Source organism: Phocoena phocoena, chromosome 6 (genome assembly GCF_963924675.1).
Source record: "Phocoena phocoena chromosome 6, mPhoPho1.1, whole genome shotgun sequence".
Taxonomy (NCBI): Eukaryota; Metazoa; Chordata; class Mammalia; order Artiodactyla; family Phocoenidae; genus Phocoena; species Phocoena phocoena.
This window is the reverse complement of record NC_089224.1, coordinates 11335533-11361831: the sequence shown is the minus strand read 5'-3', so window position 1 is coordinate 11361831 and position 26299 is coordinate 11335533. Positions and strand designations below refer to the sequence as shown.

General features: G+C 37.8%; 1 protein-coding gene across 1 annotated transcript; it reads left to right on the top strand.

The window, feature by feature from the left end:
• Nucleotides 1–1034: 1034 nt before the first annotated feature.
• Nucleotides 1035–25910, top strand: ESCO2 (establishment of sister chromatid cohesion N-acetyltransferase 2). The gene is made up of 10 exons (XM_065879557.1): nt 1035–1087; nt 1857–2688; nt 5983–6076; nt 11581–11638; nt 14506–14632; nt 15737–15868; nt 17109–17198; nt 17895–18038; nt 22319–22494; nt 25778–25910. The coding sequence occupies exons 1-10, from the start codon at nt 1035–1037 to the stop codon at nt 25908–25910; spliced, it is 1839 nt and encodes a 612-aa protein (XP_065735629.1).
• The last annotated feature ends 389 nt before the right edge of the window (nt 25911–26299 follow it).

Genomic DNA, 26299 nt, shown 5'->3' with positions numbered 1-26299 from the left:
TTCGCGGCTGGAGACCGAAGCCAGCGAGCGGGTGTCCGCACTTCCAGGTCACCGGGTTTCCATCTTTCTGACGCCGAGTTTTCTCGTCTTTTTGCTGACAGCGTTTGGGGACAGAGGCGCTTTTCTCTCCTACCTTTCCTCATTCAGCCCCGGAAGGGTCTTCCCTTAAGCCGCAGCTCGACTCGAATTCCCAGAAACCCAGGTCTTTCTGTTTGAAGCCAAGCTAGGGTAGTTTTTTTTTTTTAATATACTTGATCCGAAGCTTCGAAGAGGAAGGGAAAACGCTATTGAGCAACATACCATCTGCCCGAGAGTTAACATGCGTGATTGTGTTTACCCGCAGCCTTAGGAGGTCAGAGTATTTTGTAAATAAGGAAACAAGCAGCTCCTCGACTAGAAAAATGAGAGAGGATTATGCTTCCCCGTTTTCTTGCTTCTGATGAAAAAGCTAGAGACGGTCTCTGCCTTCTTTGAACATGCAGGCTGTTGAGAAAGACAGTCAAACTAACAACAAGAAAATGTGCTAAACGGATACCAAGGAGGTGCAGGATGGAATGGAAGCCTAGGGCAAGAGCATCTAACAGCGGGAGGGGTAGGGGTGAGGGCAATGGCAAGGACAGCTGCCCAGAATATAAAGTGATTAAACTTGGTATGGGTTCATCAGGCTAATTGAGGGGAAAGTGTGTCCTGAAATGGGGTAAAATCCTTCCTCGGTAGGATCATTTTCCGGCTTGAAACATGTAGTATTCCTGCTTAATTAGTTAATTAAATTGTACCGTCCCTGCTGAATTAGTTACTACTGTGATGTAGTGTTTTTCTTTTCTTTTTTTTTTTTTATCTTCATGGTTTAAACCTTTATTAAAGTGATTTGCTTTTTAAACCCATCCCCCCTTTTTTGGATCTTTATGGGCCATTACCCATCTGAGAACTCTTTCAGACTTATAAAGTATAATTTTGATTTACTGATTTTTATACACATTGGATTAATTTGGTTATTATATTGTTCTGTTGCTTTTAGGAGTTCAGTTAAGAAGATGTCAACTTTAACTCCAAGGAAAAGGAAGCAGCATTCTTTGAACTGTGATAAGTGAGTCTCATCCTATGAGTAGAAACTGTTAAAAAAAGAAAAATTCACCATCTTGCATTTTTTATCTCCTCTCTTCTATCTCTAAGTATTTCCATTCTTCCATTCACCTACTCCTTGTGGCTACAGTAATACTTTATATTCTAATTCTAGTCTGGAAATACTGTAAGCTTTCATAATTAATTCTTTAAGGCCTTTGGAGGGACTCAGAGAAAGGACTGTTTCCTATGGCTTGGAAATGTGGGTCAGATCTTTTATTACCTTGCTCCTTTCTGCTCTCTTATGTAATATTTAACATACTGTTTTGCATACTCATCAGTAAGCAATCCTCTAAAGCTCTATACTCTATGTATGTCATACCAGAGATATATATTATAGAACAGCCCTAAGTGGTCAGTTTATTACATAAAATTAATCATTTTAGGGAAATTATAGCAGGTATATGGCCAAAACTTAGAAATAGGTTTTAAAACACACACACACACAGACACATATACATATACGTGCATCTCAAAGCTTCTCTGTAAACGGTGTTTGTTTTCACAAACATTGGAATCTTAGTTTTGAAAAATATTCAAATGCTTTGTTTGGTAAAGACAGAATTTGAGAATCCTGCTGTTAAACTACTAATGTATATGGATGGATGTTTGGTGGAGAAGATGCATTTTTAATATGCCTTACAGGTAGAGCTGTTTATTGATTAGCAGTAAAATGACATAGAAATGGAAGCAAAATAACTATATTTATCAATGGACTGTGTTTCTTTTCATAGCCTATTATCAGAAATTCCATCAAAGAAATTAATTTCGGACTTTACTGAAAATATATTTCCATCACCTAATAAAAAGCCCATTTGCCAAAGCAGTGATAAAAATGAAGGAAAGATTCATTGCTCTCAACAAGGCCATTTCATTTCAAGTCCACTCAAAACGACTAAAAATAGATTGCCATCTGCAAATCAAGGTTCACCATTTAAATCTGCTGTGTCTACCATATCCTTTTACAACAAAGATAAGTGGTACCTTAATCCACTGGAGAGAAAGCTGATAAAAGAGAGTAGATCTATTTGTCTAAAAACTAATAATGAAGATAGACCATATCCCAGTGTGACAGGAAAAATGCAGGGAAAACCAGCCTGCTCCAAGATGATGAACAAAAAACCACAGAAGAGTTTAACTGCTAAGTGTCAACCAGGATATACGTGCATCAAGCCTGTGTCAAAGAATCCTAAAAATTCCAAGCAAAATCGAGTGGCCTATAAGCCAATTGTGGAGAAAGAGAATAATTGTCACTCAGTTGAAAATAATCTGAATGCTCCTCGAGTTCTAAGCCAAAAGGTCAAACCACAAGTTACCCTCCAGGGAGGAGCGGCTTTTTTTGTTAGTAGGAAAAAACCCTCTCTGAGAAAATTGTCCCTGGAAGATAAGCCATTACTGGGACTCACCCAAAAGAATAAATCAGAAGTTATTGAAGAGTCTGATGTGGAAACTGTCAATGAAAGAAGTTTTGACACAAGGCAGGTGCCAAAGTGTTTGTTAGTAGAAAAAGAACTGAACACTGAGCTGCTGAGTGAAAGAAGTAAAAATGAAGAGAAATTAATAAAGGTAAATGTAAATATATCACTTTAAAAACTAAGCTGGCCATATAACAGAGCTTCAGTATACATTGTATATATGTAACTTTGAACAAAATTTGTTTTCTTTTTTTTTTTTATAAATTTTATTTTTGGCTGCGTTGGGCCTTCCTTGCTGCACGTGAGCTTTCTCTAGTTGTGGTAAGCGGGGCTACTCTTCGTTGCTGTGCGCGGGCTTCTCATTGCGGTGGCTTCTCTTGTGGAGCACGGGCTCTAGGTGCGCGGGCTTCAGTAGTTGTGGCTCGCGGGTTCTAGAGCACAGTAGTTGTGCACGGGCTTAGTTGCTCTGCAGCATGTGGGATCTTCCCAGACCAGGGCTCGAACCCGTGTCCCCTACATTGGCAGGCAGATTCTTAACCACTGTGCCACCAAGGAAGCCCAAAATTTTGTTTTCTTTACAGTCTGTAGGACTACTTTTATGAAGCCAAATAGAATCATCACTATAAAGAATTTAGAGACAGGGTAGAAAGATGGGCTTTTCCTCCCTTTTTTGGCTTACGGAAGCTTACCAACATTTTCTTGGCATTAAGGTTTACATCTCATTAAGTTCCCTCATAACTGTGGTCCAGAGAAACTTAACTTTTACTTGGTAGTCAGTGTTTTTAGAAAGTAGAAATAACAAAATTCAGGTAGTAGATTTCCAGAGAATGAGCATATTTTTGTTTGTTTGTTTGAGCTCATTATTTAAAGTACTAGCTTATTCTAGAAAATTTAGAGAATACAGAGAATATAAAAAAATATGTATCTTCTGTAATCCCACTACTTGGAGATGATCACTGTGAATGTATAGTTGGGTTTTTGTTTATTTTACATAGTATGTTTTCATGGGTGCCATTCTATGCCTTTTTTTTTTTTTTGGCGGTACGCGGACCTCTCACTGTTGTGGCCTCTCCCGTTGCGGAGCACAGGCTCCGGACGTGCAGGCTCAGCGGCCATGGCTCACGGGCCCAGCCGCTCCGCAGCATGTGGGATCTTCCCGGACCGGGGCACAAACCCGTGTCCCCTGCATCGGCAGGCGGACTCCCAACCACTGCCCCACCAGGGAAGCCCTCTATGCTTTTTTGATTGTGCTTCTATTTGTCCCAGCTGGCCTAGACTAGTGCTGTCTGATAGAACACCAATACACGTAATTTAAAATCTTCTAGTGGCCACATTAAGATAGTTTCTAAAAAGTTTACTGCAATATGTTTTAAATGTTACTGTTTCTATGTTATCAATATAAAAAGTTATTAATGAGATATTTTGCGTTCTTTTTTTGTACCAAGTCCTTGAAATCCATGTTTATTTCCACTTGCAGCATGTATCAATTGGGACTAGCCATGTAGCAAGTTCTCATTAGCTGCTTGTGGCTGGTGGCTACCATAATAGACAATGCAGGTCTCTACCTTCTATTGTTGACCTCTTGTCAGTAAGGAGAGAAAGGTGGTTTTCTTCCATGTAGCCAAGGGCAGAAAGTAGTTGAGGCAACAGGCCTTAAGAAGGGCTCCCAGTTTGGCTACTTCCATGTCTGTGGTGACTTGTTTCTGTTCATCACAACCCTTGCAGCTGTAGGCTTTCACATACACTGAGGCTCATATACTGCTGAGCAATTCAAACTCTCTCTGTAGTCGTTTCCCTCCTCACCTCCTCTTATTGTTCTCATCGCCTCCTCCCAAATTCAACCCCAGTTCCTACCTCTTGTAGTCACCTACATTTCAGATCTCAATGGCGAAGATTATAATTGGTGGCCGGTGGACCAGGTCCAGCCCATGGATGTTTGCTTGGCCTACATAATGTTTAGAGCCAGCATTTTTTTTTAAATGTAAGGTAACAGCTTTCTGGTGTTTCATGAAAAATTGAACTCTGGCAAAGCTAAGCCCACATTCCTGCATGGCAGTAATCTCCTGGAACAGAGTATCAGGCTACCATTTGACAGGTATGGGCTCTTCATTTCCTTCCACTAAATCAACGTATGGGTACATATCTAGATCAGTCCAGTTTTGCTGCTAATTTCATTTAGCTGCTACCCTTGTAAGCATTTCTATCAAGTACTGCCAAGTATATTGTTAAATGGAGCGTGTTCTTGCTTGCCTAAGCCATAACAGCAATTCTACTAATTCTTCATCTTGTTTCTGACAAACAAAATTAAAAACACTCCTTTATCTTGATAGGGGTTTGGGGTTTGGCTTACATGATATATAAGTTTATGAAAAATTCATCAAACTCTACTTTATATCTGTGCATGTCACTGTATATAAATATAACTCAGTTTTTAAAAATCTAGGGCACAACTCAAGCTAAAATTAATTCTCAATCCAATGAAGCAAAGTGCATGTAGGGGAGGGGTCCTTATTAGTATTCTCCATATCCATTTGATAATGAAGAAACAGTCTTGTTACAATGACATGATGATTTCTCTGCAGTACTCTTCTGACTTTTTTTTCTGAGCTTCAATTTAAGGGGTTAGGTTTTGGGTTCTGCCTAGTTTTTAGTAGTTTGAGAAGCTGGGCATTTGTGCATCTTAAATTTGTGGAACTGGGCTCTGTTCTCTACCTAAGGTTTTGTTAAATACCCACTACTAGTATTCATCTCTGCTAGACGAGGGTGAATCCTGTTTTTCATTAGAGGGTGCATAACCTTTCCCCAACTCCTTATGGACCCCTAAGAAGTGGCAAACTGATGGGTTGTCTCACCCTTTCTGAGATGTTATGATGTTGAATGAGTTCCTCTTTAATCAAAAGTTTTTTCCTTTTCCCCCAAGCTATATATTCTGAGTCTCACCAAATAAGTATTGTTAGTCTCTGCTACTGCCCCAAAAGTGGGAGTTTAGAAGCCTCTCCAGCTACCCCAGAATGTTCTTTTTCTTTCCTTGGCTCCCTGATTTTAAAGCTTGTGACAGAAGGTTGTTCTTTTTCAGTTTTGCAGCTGCTGGGGAAATTTTTGCTGTTTTCACTGATTTTGTTGTTGTTCAATTCATTTTTGTAGAAGGGATGTTCTATAATCTTCATTCTGTCATCTTTGTCAGGAAATAATACATTTTTGACAGGATGACAAATTATAGACTTAAATATGCGCACTCTGTCTTTTAAAATATTACATTTAGTAGATATAAAAGGAATTTTCCTTAAAATAGACTGAAAATTGAGAATTTAAAGTCATTATGAAATATAATTCATAATAAACTACATACTCTGTTTTAGAAGCAGATCTATTGGGATTCATTCACTAAATAGAAAATGATTAATAATTATAGGTTTCCTTAATTTTACTTATTCATTATTTTCAGGATGCATCAGATAGAGTCATTTCTTCAAGGGAATGTAAAACCGATGAAAATAAGAGTTTTTCTTCAGAGGAGTCTTTCAGTGAGAACAAGGCAGGTAAGTAAGAGAAAAGTTTTCTTCTCAACATGAGTTTATTTGCTTGTAATAATGCTTCATTACATGTGTCAATATGAAATTATATACAGTAATATTTTGGTTTTTTTAAATATTCAGTATCTGTGACCTGTATCTTTGTGTTTATCTTGGTAACACTGTTTTCTGTGATAAGCAGTGCAGTGCATTTTATGGAGGAGACAAAGAGACCTTAGGTTGGAACTTAAGACAAAATACTGATGATTAATTGGTCTGTGAGATGTGGCCAAGTTACTTAAGCTCCCTAGGGCCAGGTGTTCTTATCATACATACCCTACCTACCTTTTACCCCAAATAATAGGAGGGAGCGAAAACAATTTGTTATATATCTGTGATCAAAGCCCAGTTGTAAGCAGAATTTAAAAGGCCATAAAAGGGCACTGAATTGGGCATCAGGAACCTTGGGGTTTTGTCTAGGTCTGCCACTAATTAACTGTGTGATCTAGAGAAGAGAGCTTTAAAGTAAGGGGTTAGTCTTAATTTTTAAATTTCTCTTAGTCCTGAAATCCTAGTATTAACTTACGGTGTCACTGTTCACTTAAACAGTATTTACTAAACTATGAATATATAAAGAGGTTGATTAACATTCTACTTACCAGCCAGATTCTTTGTAACTTTAACTTGTTCATTATATCTATAAATTTGGAAATAAATTAAAATTCTAGAAGTAGATATGCAGACTATAGTGAGAAACTGTAGCTTACAGGAAGAAAACAAAGATAAAACTAAAAGCAAAATAGCCCTTAAGAGGATCTAATGACATAAGGATATATAGAATGATGATTCATAATGGTTATTCTGAGATATACTGTTAATAACTAGTACTTATCAGCTGCTGAATATGTACCAGGCAGTGCTAAATGTTTAGTATGCTTTCTGTTTTCCATGGGTTGTGCTATCCCTGATATGACAGAACATGTAGCAGAAAAATAATAATGGCTTTTCATTTATAATAGTTATAAAATTTTCTTTAAAAATAAATTTATTTTAGTACACTAAGTCCATTTAAGGACTTTTATTTAATAAATAAAATATAATACAGATGGTACAAGGGACTTCCCTGGCGGTCCAGTGGTTAAGACTCTGTGCTTCCACCGCAGGGGGCACAGGTTCGGTCTCTGGTTGGGGAACTAAGATTCTGCATGCCACTCTGCATGACCAAACAAACAAACAAAAGAACAGATGGTACAAGCATATGGCAAAGTTCACAAAGGTAGCAAACAAATGATAAAACCTCATTACTTAATAACTAATTTATCATTTAATTCTTACAACAACCCTAGGAAATAAGTTTGTATGTCCATTTTACAGATGAGGAAACAGACTTAAGGTTAAGTAACTTATCCATAGCAGGTCAGATTCTCAACTGTCTTGGCCTTGTTTCTAGAGAATGAGCTCTAATTATTTTTCAGTGCAAAGTTAACAGTTTGCTCTTTTACTAAATAGCATACTTTCAACGTACTATTTTTCTCTAATCAACTACTATTTAACTTTTTTCTTTCTTTTCCTTTTTTTTTTTTGGCCATGCCACGTGGCTTGTGGGATCTCAGTTCCTGGACCAGGGATTACACCTGGGCAGTGAAAGCTCCGAGTCCTAACCACCAGGGAACTCACACCTTTTTTCTTTTTTTTTAATAAACTTTTTATTTTGTAGTAATTTTAGATTTACAGAAAAGTTGTAAAGATAATACAGAGAGTTCCTGTATTACCCTATTTCCCCCTTTGTTAGCATCTTAAATTACTGTGGTACCTTTGTCAAAAGTAGATCATTGGTATGTTCCTATTAACTAAGCTCTAGACTGTATTTGGATTTGATCAATTTTTCCATCAATGTCCCCTGTCTGTTCTAGGATCCACCCTGGGGATCATATTGCATTTAGCTGTCATGTCTCCCTAGTCTCCTCTGGTCTGTGATATTTTCTCAGTCTTTTCTTTGTTTCCATGTTTTTCACGACCTTGACATTCTTAAGGAGTCCTGGCCAGATATCTTATCTGGATGTTCCTGAACCTGGGTTTGTCTGATGTCTTCCTCATCATTAGACTGGGGTTATGGGTTTGGGGGAAGAATGCCACTGAGGTGAACTGCCCTTCTCACCACATTGTATTGGGTGCTGATGTCCACATGACATTACAGATGATGTTAACCTCTGTCACTTGGTGAAGGTCAGGTTTGCCCTATTTCTCCACTGTAAAAGTTACCCTTTTTCCTTTCCCAAACTCTATTCTTTGGAAGTAAGTCACTAAGTCTGGCCTGCCCTTTCAGGGAGGGGTGGGGATTAAGTTTCATCTCCTAGAGAGGAAGATTTTTCATATATTATTTGGATTCCTTCTTTTTTTTTTAAAAAAAAAATGTTCCCTTATTTTATTTTTAAAAATAATCCTTTATTTTTCCTAGATTTATTTTTGGCTGCATTGGGTCTTCATTGCTGTGCATGGGCTTTCTAGCTGCGGCGAGCCGGGGCTGCTCTTCATTGCGGTGCATGGGCTTCTAATTGCGGCGGCTTCTCTTGTTGCAAGAGTATGGGCTCTAGGCGTGTGGGCTTCAGTAGTTGTGGCTCGCGGGCTCTAGAGTGCAGGCTCAGTAGTTGTGCACAGGCTTAGTTGCTCTGCGGCGTGTGGGATCTTCCTGGACCAGGGCTCGAACCCGTGTCCCCCTGCATTGGCAGGCGGATTCTTAACCACTGAACCACCAGGGAAGCCCAATGTGGATTCCTTCTGTAAGGAAGAGTTGTCTTTATTTTACTTTTTTGGCTGCGTCGGGTCTTAGTTATGGCACGCGGGATCTTCATCGCAGCATGTAGAATGTTTTGTTGCAGTGCACGGGCTCTTCGTTGTGGCGTGCAGGCTTATCTCCAGTTGTGGTGTGTGGGTTTTGTCTCTGTAGTTGTGGCGCACAGGCTCCAGAGTATGTGGGCTCTGTAGTTTCTGGCACGCGGGCTCTCTAGTTCAGGCGCACAGGCTCAGTAGTTGCGGCGTGCAGGCTTAGTTGCCCCGCGGCATGTGGGATCTTAGCTCCTCGACCAGGGATTGAACCCTTATCCCCTGCACTGGAAGGTGGATTCTTTACCATTGGACTACCAGGGGAGTCCCTATTTATTCAATCTTTAAATAAATAAATGGACTCCTGGATATTCATCAGTATGCACTCATGAATATTTTATATTTTGGGTTAAAATTTAATACTACATTATTTATATATTCTGTTGCTCATATTGTTCCAGCTTTGACCATTGGGAGATATTTTCAGGTCAGTTCTCTTTGACCTGTCCCCTTCTTTTGCTTTTTGAGCACTTCCTGCTCACTTTCTGTCACTACAAGATGCTCCCCGCTCGTCTTGAGTTTGCCTTGACGCAGCCCTAGCCTCGGCCACTTCTCCAAGGAACCCTAGTTCCTTCTGTTGGGGAATATAATTTAGAAACCAAGTTCTGGACTTGGTGTGCTTGTTGCTACTGGAGTATCGTGGCTCCTAGGCCCTCTCAGCAGACAGAGCTAGAAAATATCAATATATGTATGTATCCTAATCCGTGTATATGCACACATCTGTAATTGTTTGTGTATCTCTCCATGTGTACATATGCTAAAGAAACATAAGTTCAAACTTGATGTCTCTGACTAATCCAGTCCCCCAGGGGTTATCCCTCCCTTCCTTCTTTGTTTATCTGTAACTTCTCTCAGACAGTGAGAGACCTGGCTCCTCCGGGTCACTGTGCACCTACTTAGTTAAGTACAGTCCCAGTATACCTGCAGGGCAGTTTCAGTATTAACTCATTCTCCTGTGAGAAACAGATTTACCAGCATATACCATTTAAGTACAGTCCTTTTGTCTTTAGCCTTCTAATTTCTAGTCAAAATGTTGTTTTGTACTTAGGTCATCTTTCCTTTCTTCCATTGTCTCCTTCAATGCAGTTCTCCATGCAGTTCTAATGCAGTTAGATTCATTTGTCACAGTCTGCATTCCATCTTGGGATCCCTCAACATCATGGGTGATTTTTTTTTTAATACATACATTCAATTTTACTCTTTGTTATATATAGTTCTATGGATTTTGCAAGTGCATAGAGGCATGAATCAACCCCTCCAGTACCCTACAGCACAGTTCTCTCATCCTAAAATTTCCCTTGTGTGTATCCTTTGTAGTCATCTATTCTACCCTTCTTCATCCCCCTGGCAACCGTTCATCTGTTTTCTGTCCCCATGGTTTTACCTTTTCCGGTAAAAATGTCACACAAATGCAGTCGTGCAATAGGTAGACTTTTGGGTCTGACTTCTTTCACTAGTAAAATGTGTTTAAGATTCATGTGTGTTGTTGCATGTATTAATAGTTCATTCCCTTTTTTTGCTGAACTATGGAATTACCATACATAGTCTGTTTATCCATTCCTCCATTAAAGGACATCTTGGTTGCTTTCAGTTTTTATCAATTATGAATAAAGCTGCTATAAACATTTGTGTACATGCTATTCTGTGGACATAAGATTTCATAACACTTGGGTTAACACCTACAAGCATGATTGCTGAGTTATGTGGCAAATCTATGTTAAACTTTATTAAAAAACTGCCAAAATGTTCCATAGCAACTGTGCCATTTTGCATTCCCACCTGCAATGAATGGGAGTTCCTTTTACTCCCCATTCCCTCCAGCATTTGTTATTGTCAGTTTTTTGGATGTTAGCCATTCTAATAGGTGTGTAGTAATAGCTCATTGTGCTTTTAATCTGCATTTCCCTAATGACAAATGATGCAGAACATCTTTTCATGTGTTTATTTGCCATCTGTATGTCTTTGGAGGAAGGTCTGTTCAGATCTTTTGCCCATTTTTAATTGGACTTTTTTATTATTATTGAGTTTTAAGAGTTCTTTTTATATTCTGTATATAAATCTTTGATCAGAAATATGATTGAAAGTATTTACTCCCTAGTCTGTGGCTTGTCTTTTCATTCTCTTAACAGTTTTTGCAGCGCAAAACACTAAAATTTGATAAAGTCTAACTCATTTTTCTTTCATGTATTGTATGTAAAAAATTATTACCAAACCCAAGTTCATGTGGATTTTTCTTCTAGAAGTTTTATAGTTCTACATTTTGCATTTAGATCTGTGATCCGTTTTGAGTTAATTTTTATGTGAGTGTTGTCATTTTTTTGAATGTGGATGTCAAATTGTTCCAGCACCATTTGATGACTGTCTTTTCTCCATTGAATTAACTTACGTCTCTTTGTTAAAAATCAGTTAACTAAAAAAAAAAAAAAAAAAATCAGTTAACTGTATCTGCGTGGGTGTTTCCTCCGGGCTCTCTCTTTTGTTCCATTGATCTATTTGTCTCTCCCTTTGTCAATAGCATACTGTCTTGATTACTCTTAAGTCTTGAAATCAAGTAATGTATTTTGGTCTTATTAACCTTTAAACTCTTATGCTTTAAAGCTTTAAGTTTATTCTGTGATACAAATTATTGTCACCTTTTTCCCTACAAGTTTCTCCTGAGACCCTTGTCTATCCCATCTTCACCGTGTCTTCAGTCAACACAAAAAGGTAAGTGTCACTCTTATTTTAATGTTCAAGGTTTAATTGTGAGTCCACTGGGTCTCTTTTTCTTTCTTATACTATTTAATTTGGAGAACACTGTTTTTCTTCCCCATTAAAGAGATATTGAGAATAGGAGATGAAATCAGATCCTCATAGAAACTTCATAAGAACTTGAAGAGCTGAGAGAAGGAAAAGACCTTTGTGGACTTGGATAGTAATAATTGCTACATTTTTATATAGTACCTGACCCATAATAAGTAGTTTATATCCATTATTTCACTTATCCCCACAACAACCTAGAAGATTGATGCTATTATTACCATTTTCAGCTGAGAAAACTGTTTGTAATTCAGCCACAGTTGCACAGCTATTAGTTGGCAGAGCCAGGACTAGAGTCCGTATTTTAACCAAAGCCTATTAGGCTGTATTGCCTTCCCTGTGTGACATTATTATGTGACAGCATATTGATAATAGTTCATGTTTAATGGATGTTTACAACCTCATGGTGTAGATACCATCATTACCCCATCTTATAGATGAGGAGATTCTGGCCAGAGGAGTAAGTAACTTGCAGCAGCTTAATGCTGTTATAAATCCCAGCTTAAGCTACCACTATCCTGCTCAAAACTAAAACTGGAAGTGTGGGAGGCATGGGTACATGTGAGCATAAGTGGAAAAGCTCTGAAAAAGAAGTTTCTTATAGTCTGAACGTCTCATCTCGCTAAGCAGCTTTGGTTCTCTTCTCCCTATTTGATGATAAACAATTAAAGGTATTGAGCAAGGTACTTCCTAGGTAAGTTCTCCTACTCTTAGGGCATCTCACCCTAAATTGCCTTGGAGATTGGGTTGGGTGGGCAACTTTTCCCCTTCAAAGGCCATATTCCTAGTTTTATTCACCCTTCCCTTTTCTCATCTGTCTTCTTTCATGACTATTTATTGAGGATTGAAACCTACCACAATTAGCTAATAGCATATAAACTAATTTAACGTAGCATAAGGAGATATTAGGAGACTGTTGGTTGAATCATCTGAAATTTGCTCATTATGTAAGACCTAAAAAATCAGATATCATCAATTTCTTGTGGTTTAATCTATGAGTTTTACTTTAGGTAGGTTACAGATTCTTTGGATTTGTAGTCTCACGTTTGGCAAACATTTATAGAGTACCATGTGGTATTGAACTACACCGAGTTTTAGAGATGTGAAGGTAAATAACACATGGTCCTGCTATCAAGGAAGTTATGGTTAGAAGAGGACAGGCATTTAAACAAATACGTATAATAAACTGTTAAAATTGCTAGGATAGAAGTAAAGAGATTGCGGTCACGCATGCAGAGATGGGAAGAGCTGAGGTACTTAGCAAACGTTGTATAAGGGGTGGAGGGGGTCAGCGACCTAGACAAGTGTTTTTTATATTACAGGCATTAGTAGTTTATCAAATCAGTTTAAGGGTATCACATCTAGCATTTTTTAAAAATGGAATAATGCATCTCTCACGTAGTAAGTGTATTTAGTGAATCCTTTTTTTTTCAGTTATATATATGTATCTGTATTGGTCATTATGTGAAATATATTTCTCACCATAGGTTTGTCAAGTCAGTTTGAAAGCCATTTTCTAGTCAGATGCTAGCAAGACACCTTGGGTTAGCATAAAGTGTTAGATAGGGTTTTTTTTCCAGTGTTTTTTCATTTGTCAGTGTCAGCTTCTGTTTGAACCCCTTGCTTTGGGTACTTGGTTTTTTTCCTTGCCTCTGCTCTCTAGAGATTTCTATTTCTTTCATCCTTGGAAAAAGGTCATTTCATTATAAGGCAAGAGCTTCTGTTTGAACCCCTTGCTTTGGGTACTTGGTTTTTTTCCTTGCCTCTACTCTCTAGAGATTTCTATTTCTTTCATCCTTGGAAAAAGGTCATTTCATTATAAGGCAAGGGTTACAAACTCAGTGCCTACAGAGCCAGCCACGCTGGGCAGAGACTGGAGCCAACTGGAGAAGCATGCCCCACCTAAAAGAGCATGTGCTGTGTAGCTCTAACTAGTAGATTCTTTGATGAAACAGAGGCCTAATGATCTTACAGTGTCTCTTGCAATGTTGGAAATACACATTTTTAAGTGGAATCTCTAGATTTTAAAATATTGATAGCTAATCCAAAGTTTTAAACTCTGTGTGAGTTGATCAAAACAGTTGCTAGCTGGTTTTGGACGAAGGGCTCCGGTTTGCAATCTCTATAAGCCAGTCCCAGCGTTCTCTCCTAATGCGAAAAGGTTGCCTCAACAACATCTATCCAGCCAATTTTTTTTTTTTTTCTCTAAGAATTTGAGAATAGTAGGGTGCTGCTTTAGGCATGCGGACTGGCGAGTGTATTAGCCTCACACTCACTGACCCAGTAAAAAGTTGTTGGATCATAATGTGCTGGTGACTGACTTCCTGTGGGTCTGTGAGATTCAGTATTAGAGTCTACTTATCTGCTATGGTATTCCAGGAGTTTCTTTATGCCTATGTGGGTCCCAAGGTTTGATAAAGCAAGAAAATATTAAATTTTAAGGGTGACATCAACTTACAAAGAAATCCTGCATATATGCAGCTGATACTGTAGATGAAATCCCTTCGACATGGTGTTAGAAGACAGGGATTTGATTTGAGTCTTTCTGCCATTCTTCACTAGTTACTTTACCTTGAGTAGTTTACTGATCCTGTCTGAGTGGGCCTCAGGTTTCTCATTGTTTCTAGCCCTATTACTTCATCAAGTTATGTCGATAGAAAGCCCTAAAAATTGCAAAGTCCTCTGCAAATGTATATACATTTCTTTTCTTTTCATTATAATTTATCAAATATTTTTAAATTATTAAATAATACTTACCAACTTTCTACTTCAAGATCTCTAATTGAAGAACAGTCTTCTGTGGGATCCGTCACGTCTACTAACTTCTTGAAACAAATCAATATACAGAAAAATACTAATACTAGAGATGCAAATAAAGAAACAAAAGACCAGCTCGTCATTGTGAGTAAATTTAAAACAAAGCTCCTCCTGTACATGGCTCTCACATATAGAATCTGAAGTCTGACGTGTTGTCTAAGCATAGTTACCGGGGGTTATAGATATTCTGAGTTTGTAAATGCTACCTTTGCTGTAGTGGCAGCATTTAAAGCTAATCAAGTACGTTTTTGAACTGATGGTGTTGGACAGTCCTAGCAACGTAGTAGAATGCTGATGAATGAGTTGCCTCTGGATAAGGAAAATTATTGTTGATCTATAAAAGACTTAATGAGAATAGCAACATTGCATTAGACATGGGTTTGGCGGACTATGGCTGTGGGCCAAATCTGGACCACGTCCTATGAGCTAAAAATGGCTTTTACATTTTTAAAGGGTTGGAAAAAAAGAATATGTGTGTCCTGCAAAGCCTAAAATGTTTACTTTCTGGCCCTTGGTAGAAAGTTTGCAAACGCCTGTATAGACAATTCAAAATTTGGTATTTTTCAGTAGCATTAAGCAATGCCTTATGAGATACAATGGGAATTAATAAGCCTTGACATTGAATATCCCTGAATTCTCTATATTCATTAATTTATCTGTGTTTTTCCTGAACTTTTACTATGTATTTTACTTATTTTTTATCAACTCTTGGGGAAAAGACTTTCAGACTCCTAACCACTTAAGGAAAAAATACTATATAATGAATGTATAAGTCCTGAAATTTTTACCCTGCCTCTTTGAAATGAGGCTTTTTTAGGCCTCTCATATAAGAGCTTAATAAGGAAGTTCCATTGTTCATCTTAGCTATAATATTTATGATTTAATCTTATTGCTTCTTAGAACTATGGGTCCAGCTAAAGAATCTTGATTTTTTTTCCACTGTCCAAAGAGGCAGTTTCACTTCTTTCATCACTATTGCATGTTTAGGGCTCTTCTCATTCCATCTTGTTTGTGCTGAGAGAGAAGAAGATAGAGTAACCAGACTTTCACTTAGTATTTCACCTGTGCCAGCATAAAAAAAAAAAAAATGAGGACAAATTTGAATGAATGGACAAATTTACATGAACTAAATGTAGAGCTAACCGTGATGTGTTTAGATAGGCTTTTTTTTTTCTCTTCCAATTGTAGGACGCTGGTCAGAAACATTTTGGAGCCACCATGTGTAAGTCTTGTGGCATGATCTACACTGCTTCCAACCCCGAGGATGAACTGCAGCATGTTCAGCATCACCACAGATTTCTGGAGGGAATCAAATATACAGTAAGTAAAAAACATAGTCGTTTCCATTTGTTCTAAAAAGTGAAGCTGCTTTGAAAGATACCTTTCTTTTGCCTAAATATGGAAAGATCTATGTGTCCAAAAATATTTCATCATCTGCAATTTTGTTGTCCTTAATATTAGAGACTGATGTATTTAAAACTTAAATTTAAAAAAAAGTGCCACTTCAAACCTCCTGTCCTAATATAAGAGAAGCTATTGTTCTAGGTCGAGTGAACACCCTGCATCCTTACCTCTAGCTTTCAGAGCTGAGCAGTCAAGATACAAAACTCAAAGACTTGAGGAGTTTCTCCTTTCCTCACTTTAGTTTCTTCTTTATAGATAACCTTACAAAAACGGCTTTTCTACGACTTATCCAGGCTTTTTCTTTACTGAGAAGAGAGGTCCCACCTTTTCATCAAGCACCCTCCTTCTCCAAATACATCCTATTGTTGGCCTTATCTTTATGACTACACCTGCTACTCAAATGCACTCCCTTTTCCCCCTATTTTTATTGCTGTAGTTCATGCCTTCATAATACTTTTAGCCTTATTTATGAAAACTCTGCTTGGTGACTTCCCTGGCAGTCGAGCAGTTAAGACTCTGCGCTGCCAGTGCAGGGGGTGCAGGTTCGATCCCTGGTCAGGGAACTAAGACCCCACTTGCCACTGGTGTGACCCAAAAAAAAAAAAAAAACCCCTCTGCTTATCCCACCCATACCCCACCTTCACACCCCTAATAATTCATTGTTTTTTCTCTATATTCCTATGAAGGGCTCTTATTTGACTTCAACTTATTTTATAATAGATTGTTTACATGTCTCCTGATAGGGTGTCAGCCCCTGGAGAGCAGACACTTTGTTTTAGGCATCTTTTATTTCCCTTACCACATTCCTGTAGTTGGGTCTTATCTTTTTTTTTTTTTTTTTTTTTTTTGCGCAGTACGCGGGCCTCTCACTGTTGTGGCCTCTCCCATTGTGGAGGACAGGCTCCGGATGCGCAGGCTCAGCAGCCATGGCTCACGGGCTCAGCCGCTCCGCAGCATGTGGGATCTTCCCGGACCGGGGCACGAACCCGTGTCCCCTGCATCGGCAGGTGGACTCTCAACCACTGCGCCACCAGGGAAGCCCGGGTTTTATCTTTTTTATATCATTCATTGTCCATCTTTTTGTTCTCTCCAGACCATATTATTTAATTTTTTTCCCTCTTCAGATTAAACTGTGACTTTTTTTTTCCTTTGGCAGGGCTGGAAAAAAGAACGTGTCGTAGCAGAATTTTGGGATGGGAAAATTGTGTTGGTCCTGTCACATGATCCGAGTTATGCTATCAGAAAGGTGTGGAACATTAGTTTTTCTTTTCTTTTTTTAACTGAAGTGTAGTTGATTTATAGTGTTACTTTCTCAATCTTTGTTTTCCTCTTACTCTCCCCATTCTCTGCCAAGAAATCAACCTATGTTGAACTGTAAAATACCTTTGCTTATAGATAATCTGCTGTACTTTGGTACAGTTGTAAGGAAGACTTTCATAGTACGTCATACAAAATTAAACTTACGGTTACAAGACAAAGGAATGTCAGGTGGAGATTAAAGAAAACAGATAAGGCTCTATAGCTTATCTTTTACCTACTACTTCAATTTGTGAGAGAGAAACTAGACTTTTTAATATTGAGAAATCAATGGCTCCAGAGTCTAATTCTTATGTTGGTGTTGCCTTTGTTTCTTGGGCTGGATGTTTAGCCCCAGTGAACAATGAATAAAGCTGAAAAAAATCGTCCTACTCCTTATCCCTCACAAGGGTCTGAATTTCTGTCTGCTGAAAGCAATCTTTAAAATAGTTTCTTAAAACCCTGTTTCCAAAGTGGCAGAAACATGCATCAATAGTGAAATAATTTTGGGATTGTGTAAATTTAGGAAGTAGAGATAAAAGAGGCTAAACTGATGGTAATCATACTTTTTGTGTATATAAATATGTGTATTTTCTATTATACTTTTTCAAACAAATTCACATCTTTTGGTTTTTAACATCATTAGGTCGAAGATGTCCAAGAACTTGTCGATTATGAATTGGGCTTCCAGCAAGTTGTTCCCAGATGTCCAAACAGAACCAAAACTTTTCTCTTTATTTCTGATGAAAAGAAAGTAGTTGGGTGTTTAATTGCAGAGCCCATCAAACAGGTATCGTATATGTCTAATAAGTTGCTGGTATAATTTGTGAGCAAAATAAAGTAGTTGGGAGAAAAGCATTTAAGAATGCTACCATTAATGAATTTTTCCTTCTAAAATATCCTTGACCATATAGATAATTGAAGTCATTTTTTTCTGTTATGTCTGGTATTTTGCCTTATATAAACAGGATAAGTCAGTCTTAAGTTCATGTTGTCTTTTATATACCTGGACTATAAAGTGTAGTATTTTAAATAAGCTCAGTTATTGAACATGTGGCTTAGTGCAGGTTAATATATTTGGCAAAATAGTCCTTATTTGTGCCTTAATTAGAATCTACTTTGGATACTAATTAGCAGTGTTCTAGCAGAGGAGCAAACAATAGCCCATGGGCCAAGTGTGGCCCTCCACCTGTTTTTGTAAATAAAGTTTTATTGACACACAACCATGCTCATTCATTTCCATATTAATCTGTGGTTGCTTTTGTGCTACAAAGGTAGGGTTGAGTAGGTGCAAAAGAGACCATGTGGCCCAAAGAGCCTAAAGTATTTACAATTTGACCCCATACAGAAAAAGGTTGCCAACACTTGTTCTACAATAGAGATATATAGTTTTTGCCTTTCAAGGAGCTTACAGGGTAGTCTTTAGCTAGGAAGACTTATAGTTCAAATGTGTTCTTTGAACCTGACTTTATAATGTACCACACTTGTGTCTCCTTCCTTTTAAAAATACTTATCTGTCTCAGTACATCTTGAAATTATGCTCTGAGTCCTTTTTATTATTTGAATTTTATTAATTTTTTTATACAGCAGGTTCTTATTAGTTATCTATTTTATACATATTAGTGTATATACGTCCATCCCAATCTCCCAATTCATCCCACCACCAACCTCCCCCCACCCCCGCTTCCCCCCTTGGTGTCCATACGTTTGTTCCCTACATCTGTGTCTCTGTTTCTGCCTTGCAAACCAGTTCATCTGTACCATTTTTCTAGATTTCACATATATGCGTTAATATATGATATTTGTTTTTCTCTTTCTGACTTACTTCACTCTGTATGACAGTCTCTAGGTCCAGACATGTCTCTACAAATGACCCAATTTCGTTCCCTTTTATGGCTGAGTAATGTTCCATTGTATATATGTACCACATCTTCTTTATCCATTTGTCTGTTGATGGGCATTTAGGTTGCTTCCATGACCTGGCTGTTGTAAATAGTGTTGCAGTGAACAGTGGGGTGCATGTGTCTTTTTGAATTATGGTTTTCTCTGGGTATATGCCCAGTAGTGGGATTGCTGGGTCATGTGGTAGTTCTGTTTTTAGTTTATTAAGGAACCTCCATACTGTTCTCCATAGTGGCTGTATCAATTTACATTCCCACCAACAGTGCAAGAGGGTTCCCTTTTCTCCACACCCTTTCCAGCATTTGTTGTTTGTACATTTTCTGAATGTGAAGTGATACATGCCCATTCTTACTGGTGTGAGGTGATACCTCATTGTAGTTTTGATTTGCATTTCTCTAATAATTAGTGATGTAGGGCAGCTTTTCATGTGCTTCTTGGCCATCTGTATGTGTTCTTTGGAGAAATGTCTATTTAGGTCTTCTGCCCATTTTTTAATTGGGTTGTTTGTTTTTTTAATATTGAGCTGCATGAGCTGTTTATATATTTTGGAGATTAATCCTTTGTCTGTTGATTTGTTTGCAAATTTTTTCTCCCATTCTGAGGGTTGTCTTTTCATCTTGTGTATAGTTTCCTTTGCTGTGCAAAAGCTTTTAAGTTTCATTAGGCCCCATTTGTTTATTTTTGTTTTAATTTCCATTTCTCTAGGAGGTGGGTCAAAAAAGATCTTGCTGTGATTTATGTCAAAGGGAGTTTTTCCTATGTTTTCCTCTAAGAGTTTTATAGTGTCCGGTCTTACATTTAGGTCTCTAATCCATTTTGAGTTTATTTTTGTGTATGGTGTTAGGGAGCATTCTAATTTCATTCTTTTAATGTAGCTGTCCAGTTTTCCCAGCACCACTTATTGAAGAGACTGTCTTTTCTCCATGGTATATCCTTGCCTCCTTTGTCATAGATTAGTTGACCATAGGTGCGTGGGTTTATCTCTGGGCTATCTATCCTGTTCCATTGATCTATATTTCTGTTTTTGTGCCAGTACCATATTGTCTTCATTACTGTAGCTTTGTATCTTACTCCTTTTTATACGCGCCTTCCCTTTTTTCCCCTCATTTCTACCATCTTTCTTATTTTCCTTTTTTCTGCATTTCATCTCATATATATATATTTATACACACACACACACACATATACATATATAGTCTCTTGTGTGTTTATCAGACAGTAGAGAGAGAAAAGCAGTTGGTTTGTACTATGGGCTGTAAAAGTGATTAACTTGGCCTTTTCTTTCTTTGATCTTTTTCTTTTTTTAAATAAATTTATTTAATTATTTTTGGCTGTGTTGGGTCTTCGTTGCTGTGTGTGGGCTTTTCTCTGGTTGTGGCGAGCAGGGACTACTATTCGTTGCAGTGCGCAGGCTCTCATTGTGTTGGCTTGTCTTGTTGCAGAGCACAGGCTCTAGACGCACAGGCTTCAGTAGTTGTGGCTCGCGGGCTCTAGAGCACAGGCTCAGTAGTTGTGGCACACAGGCTTAGTTGCCCTGCTGCATGTGGGATCTTCCCAGACCAGGGCTTGAACTCGTGTCCCCTGCATTGGCAGGCGGATTCTTAACCACTGCACTAGCAGGGAAGCCCACAATCTACATTTACCGGGACGTAATCCCATCATAAGTTGAGGAAGATCTGTATAGCCAACTAACTCATACATATACTCTTCTATTCATTCTCATTTCAGAAGCAAAGTTTTCTCAGTGGGAGTTAAAACTTAATATACACCTATCAAAACAGCCACAGTAGAAAATAGTGACAATAGCAAATGCTGGTGTGGGTGCAGGGAAACTAGATTTCTCATACACTGTTGGAGGGAATGTAAAATGTTACAGCCCCTCTGGAAAAAGTTTGGCAGTTTCTTAAAAAACTAATCATACATTTACCATATGACCCAGCAATCATACTCCTGGGCATTTATCCCAGAAATGAAAACTTATGTCTACACAAAAACCCACACCTGAATGTTTATAGCAGCTTTATTTGTAATAGCCAAAACCTGGAAACAACCAAAGTGTCCTTCAGTAGGTGAGTGATTAAACAAACTGGTACATCCATACAATGGAATATTACTTAGCAATAAAAAGGAACAGACTTGATATATGCAACAATTTGGACAGGTATCAAGGGCATTGTGCTGAGTGAAAAAGAGCCATTCTCCAGAAATAGAGACTCAGACGTAGAGAACAAACGTATGGACACCAAGCAGGGAAAGTGGTGGGATGAATTGGGAGATTGGGATTGACATATATACACTAATATGTATAAAATAGATAACTAATAAGAACCTGCTGTATAAAAAAATAAATTAAAAAAAAAGCCATTCTCAAAGGGTCACATTCTGTATGAGTCCATTTGTATGATATCCTCAGAACGTCAGAATTTTAGAGATAGAGAACAGATTGTGGTTGCCAGGGTTTAGGGATGGTGGGGGGCAGGGAAATAGGTGTGATTATAAAGAGGTAGCAAGAGGAAGAGCTTCGTGATGACGCAGTAGCTCTGTATTTTGATTGTGGTGATGGTTAAATCAGTATTCGGGTATGATGAATTGTCATGGAACTATACACACACATTGTACCCATGTTAATTTCTTGCTTTTGGTGTGGTACTATAGTTATGGAAGATGTAACTATTGGGGGAAATTGGGTGAAGGATACATGTTCTCTTTGTACTATTTGTCAACTTCCTCTGAATCTATATTCAAAATAAGAAGTTTAAAGAAAAATTTAAATACCAAATTTCATAGTTTATATGCAAAAACCTTCTTTAGTGTTATTAGTTTTTTAGAATATCAAATGTACATTTTAGGATGGAGAGAATGGGAGAAGTTTATGTAGTTTATTAGAAGTAAGAGTCTTTTATAATTTTTTTAAATCAACACAAGAAAGTTTCACAATGGTATAATACACTAGGATGTGGGGATATCTCAACACCACTAGTAATTTTTAAGCGTTGTGTGACTATAAATGGGCAAGAATTCAAGAAATAGCAAAGAATTTTAACATTTTTGTGAAGGTAGGGTAAGATTAATTTTAGGTACTTAAATTTTGTTTAAAGAATGGTTTTTAAAAAGAAATGTGAACTCAGCTGTATTGTTAGCTCTAGATGCTTCTGTGTATCATTGCAGGCCTTCCGTGTCCTGTCTGAACCAACTGGTCCAGAATCCCCAAGCTCTAAAGAATGTCATAGGGCTTGGCAATGTTCAGATATACCAGAACCTGCAATCTGTGGGATAAGTAGAATTTGGGTTTTCAGATTGAAGAGAAGAAAGCGCATTGCAAGACGACTGGTAGATACTCTAAGGTAAGAAATAAAATAAAATGGATTAGACCCAGATTAGCTTTCCAAGAACCTTTCCCGGCTCATGAGCCAAAGGGAATGATGTTGGTAAGACACTTCTATATAAATACTACCAAAGTCAGGCTAAGGCAATGCTGGCACTGAAAAAAAAAAAAAAAAAAAAAAGAGAACTAGATATACTCAATTGCGGGCACAACGTTCCAAGTCTGAAACATTCTAGCCCAGTGCTTTTCAAACTACCTGTGGTCAAAGACTGGATTTTGTTACAGACCAACACATTAATAAAGATAAATTGCTAGGAAACAAACAAATGGAAAAATGGAAGCCCAAATTTTTATTAGATTCAACAGATGTAAAATTACATTTAAATAAATCTATAAAAACAAAACATAAGTTTAAAAAAAAGAATTTTGGGGACTTTCCTGGTGGTCCAGTGGTAAAGAATCTGCTTTCCAATGGAGGGGACATGGGTTTGACCCCTGGTCAGGGAACTAAGATCCCACATGCCACGGGGCAACTAAACCTGTGCGCCACAACTATTGAGCTCATGCGCCTCAACTAGAGAGCCCGTGTGCTGCAAACTACAGAGCCCATGTGCTCTGGAGCCCACGCGCCACAGCTAGAGAGAAAACCCGAACGCCGCAACTAGAGACAGAAAACCCACGCACCTCAACAAAGAGCCACATGCTGCAACTAAGACCCAATGCAGCCTAAATAAATAAATAAATATTAAAAAAAAAGAATTTTAGAAATTGTATATGTTTATTGACCATGTGTGACTAGGTAATTAATAAAGACTTACTGTAACTCACAAGTGTAACTAAATGTAAAAGTAAATTAGCAAGACAGCCCACAGAATGAGAAAATATTTGCAAATCATTTATCTAATAAGAGTCTAGTATATTCAACATGTATAAAAGAACTCTTACAACATGCAAAAAGACAACCCAATTTAAAAATAGGCAAAGGATTTCAATGTATTCTATATTCTTCCAAAGCAGAAATACAAATGGCTGATAAGCATGTGAAGCTATGCTCAACATCCTTAGCTATAAAGGAAATCACAAATCAAAACCATCATGAGATACCAGTTCATAGCCACTTGGATGACTAAACGAAAACAAAGGGAGAATAACAAGTGTTGGTGAGGATGTGGAGGGAACTGTAATCCTTGTATGCTGCTGGGAGGAATGTAAGATGCTACAGCTGCTGTGGAATCTAGTCTGGCAGTCTGTCAAGAAATTAAACTGTTACCATATGACCCAGCAATTCTGCTCCTACAAGTACACTCAAGAGAAATGGAAGCATCTGTCCACGCAAAAACTTACACATGAAGGTTCATAGCAGCATTATTCATAATAGCTAAAAAAAATTGTAAACAACCAAATTCATGATTAATGGATAAACACAATGTGGTACATCCATACAACACTACAATAGGATATTCAACCACAAAAAGGAATGAAGTTCTGATACGTGCTACATGGATGAACCTTGAAAATATTATGCTAACTAAAAAAAGCCACTCACAAAATACCCCATATTATATGATTCTGTTTATAGAAAACATCCAGAATAGGCAAATCCATAGATAGAAAGTAGACAAGCTGTTCCCAGGGACTGAGGGAAGGGTGAATGGAGAGTGACTGCTAATGGCTACAGGGTTTCTTTGGGTGATGAAATGTTCTTGAATTTTGTGCAATTTTTGAATATACTAAAACCACTGAACTGTGTATTTCTAAATGGTGAGTCTTTGGTATATGAATTCTCCCTTTTAAAACTACAGTATGCACACTTTGTACTAACACTGTATGTTGGTACTTAGTTGATAATGGGACAAATGAGTTTGCTTCTTTATTGCTTGTTAATTGCCTAATCTAGGTTAGATAGATGAGTTTCACAACACTTACTCTCTCAACCTCTATCTTTAAGATAACAGATTACAAACCAATGACTCCACTTTGACAAAACCAGGGACCACACTTTGAGTAGCACTATTCTAGCCTTTGGGTTCCATACACTTTTTAAGAAACAACACCAAGACCACCGCAGGGCTGCAGTCCTAGGCCTCAATCCTAGGCCCCCACCATACCTTACAAAGGGGAGCAGTGAGAGAAGTTGGTGTCTGTAAAGATTTTATTTCATAGTTAATTGTGAAATACCTCTATTTTCTATATTTTATGTTGAGATACATAAATTTGGTATGGAGAATACCAGTATATAACCTGGTATGTATTTCTTAATAACAAGGATATTCTCTTATATAAGGACAGATCAGATATCAAATTTGGGGTATTTAATATCCCAATATAATGCTATACTATCTAATGTATAGTCGATATTTCAGTTTTGTCATGTCTCAAATGCCCTTCATAGCATTTTTTTTCCTGTTCAGGATTACATATTGCATTTAGTCAAAATATCTCTTTAGTCTTCATCTTCCTTAACCTGGAACAGTTTCTTAGCCTTTCTTTGTCTTTCAGGACATTGAAGAATTTGAAGACTACAGTCCAGTTATTTCATAGACTATCCCTCAGTTTTGTTGAATTCTTTCAGCTATTTCATTTTATTGCTTTTAATCCTAGTTAAGCTGGATCAAGGAGAGTTGTAGTCAAAATGCAGATTAGTTTTTGCCTTCTTAAAGCTCTGAGTGTGTGATGTAGTTGAAAAGAATATAGTTATTGGTTAAAATAATTTTTTTTTTTTTTTTTTTTTTTGCGGTACGCGGGCCTCTCACTGTTGTGGTCTCTCCCGTTGCGGAGCACAGGCTCCGGACGCGCAGGCTCAGCGGCCATGGCTCACGGGCCCAGCCGCTCCACGGCATATGGGATCCTCCCGGACCGGGGCACGAACCCGTGTCCCCTGCATCGGCAGGCGGACTCTCAACCACTGCGCCACCAGGGAAGCCCAAAATAATTATTTTTTTGTTGTTATAACTACCTGTGGCTTTTAACTAGCAATATTGTCTCATATTAGTTGCTTACTATCACGGATCACCTAGAGTCAACCAGATGGTTTGTGTGGCTCCCTTTGCCTCTTGGCAGAACTTTTTCTGGGCCTTAGTTTTCTCATCTGTGAAATGATATCATTAGACTTCCACCTGGAAAATACAAGGCATTGAGTCATTTTACCACTTAATAAAATAATGTTGGTTTTAATCAAGAATATGTAAAGAGATTGAAAATTTTTAATTGGATTGCTTTAAAATATTGATATAATTGTGCTTATGTTTAATCAAAATTTTAAGTTGTTTCCATTGTTAAATTATCTTTTTTCTCTCTTTTAGGAATTGCTTCATGTTTGGCTGTTTTCTCAGCACGAATGAAATAGCATTTTCTGACCCAACACCAGATGGCAAGTTATTTGCAACCAAGTACTGCAACACCCCTAATTTCCTTGTATACAATTTTAATACTTAAAGCCAATTTCAACTATAGAACAGTTACTATATGGATGAGTTCAGACAGCCCATTATCATAAAATACAAACTATTTAACAAATATCAAAATAAAAATACTAAGACACACACACATATACAGAAACCTGCCTCAGTTTTGTTCCTTATGAATTGAAAAGTCAGGGGTAAATTCATTGAAAATTATCTAGGGATGCAAAGAAAGGAAAAATCTTTGGATTATGTATACTGACTAGCACTCTGAATCCTTAGTTATGAAGCTTGGTAGCTACAGCTGGAAAATACTTTCCTTCTATGTAAGAACATTGACAGAGCAAGGTGGTTTTCCACAGAAATGTGACCACTTATCATTTATAAAGCACACCTTGGGGCCAGAATTTTCTCGTGCCTGAT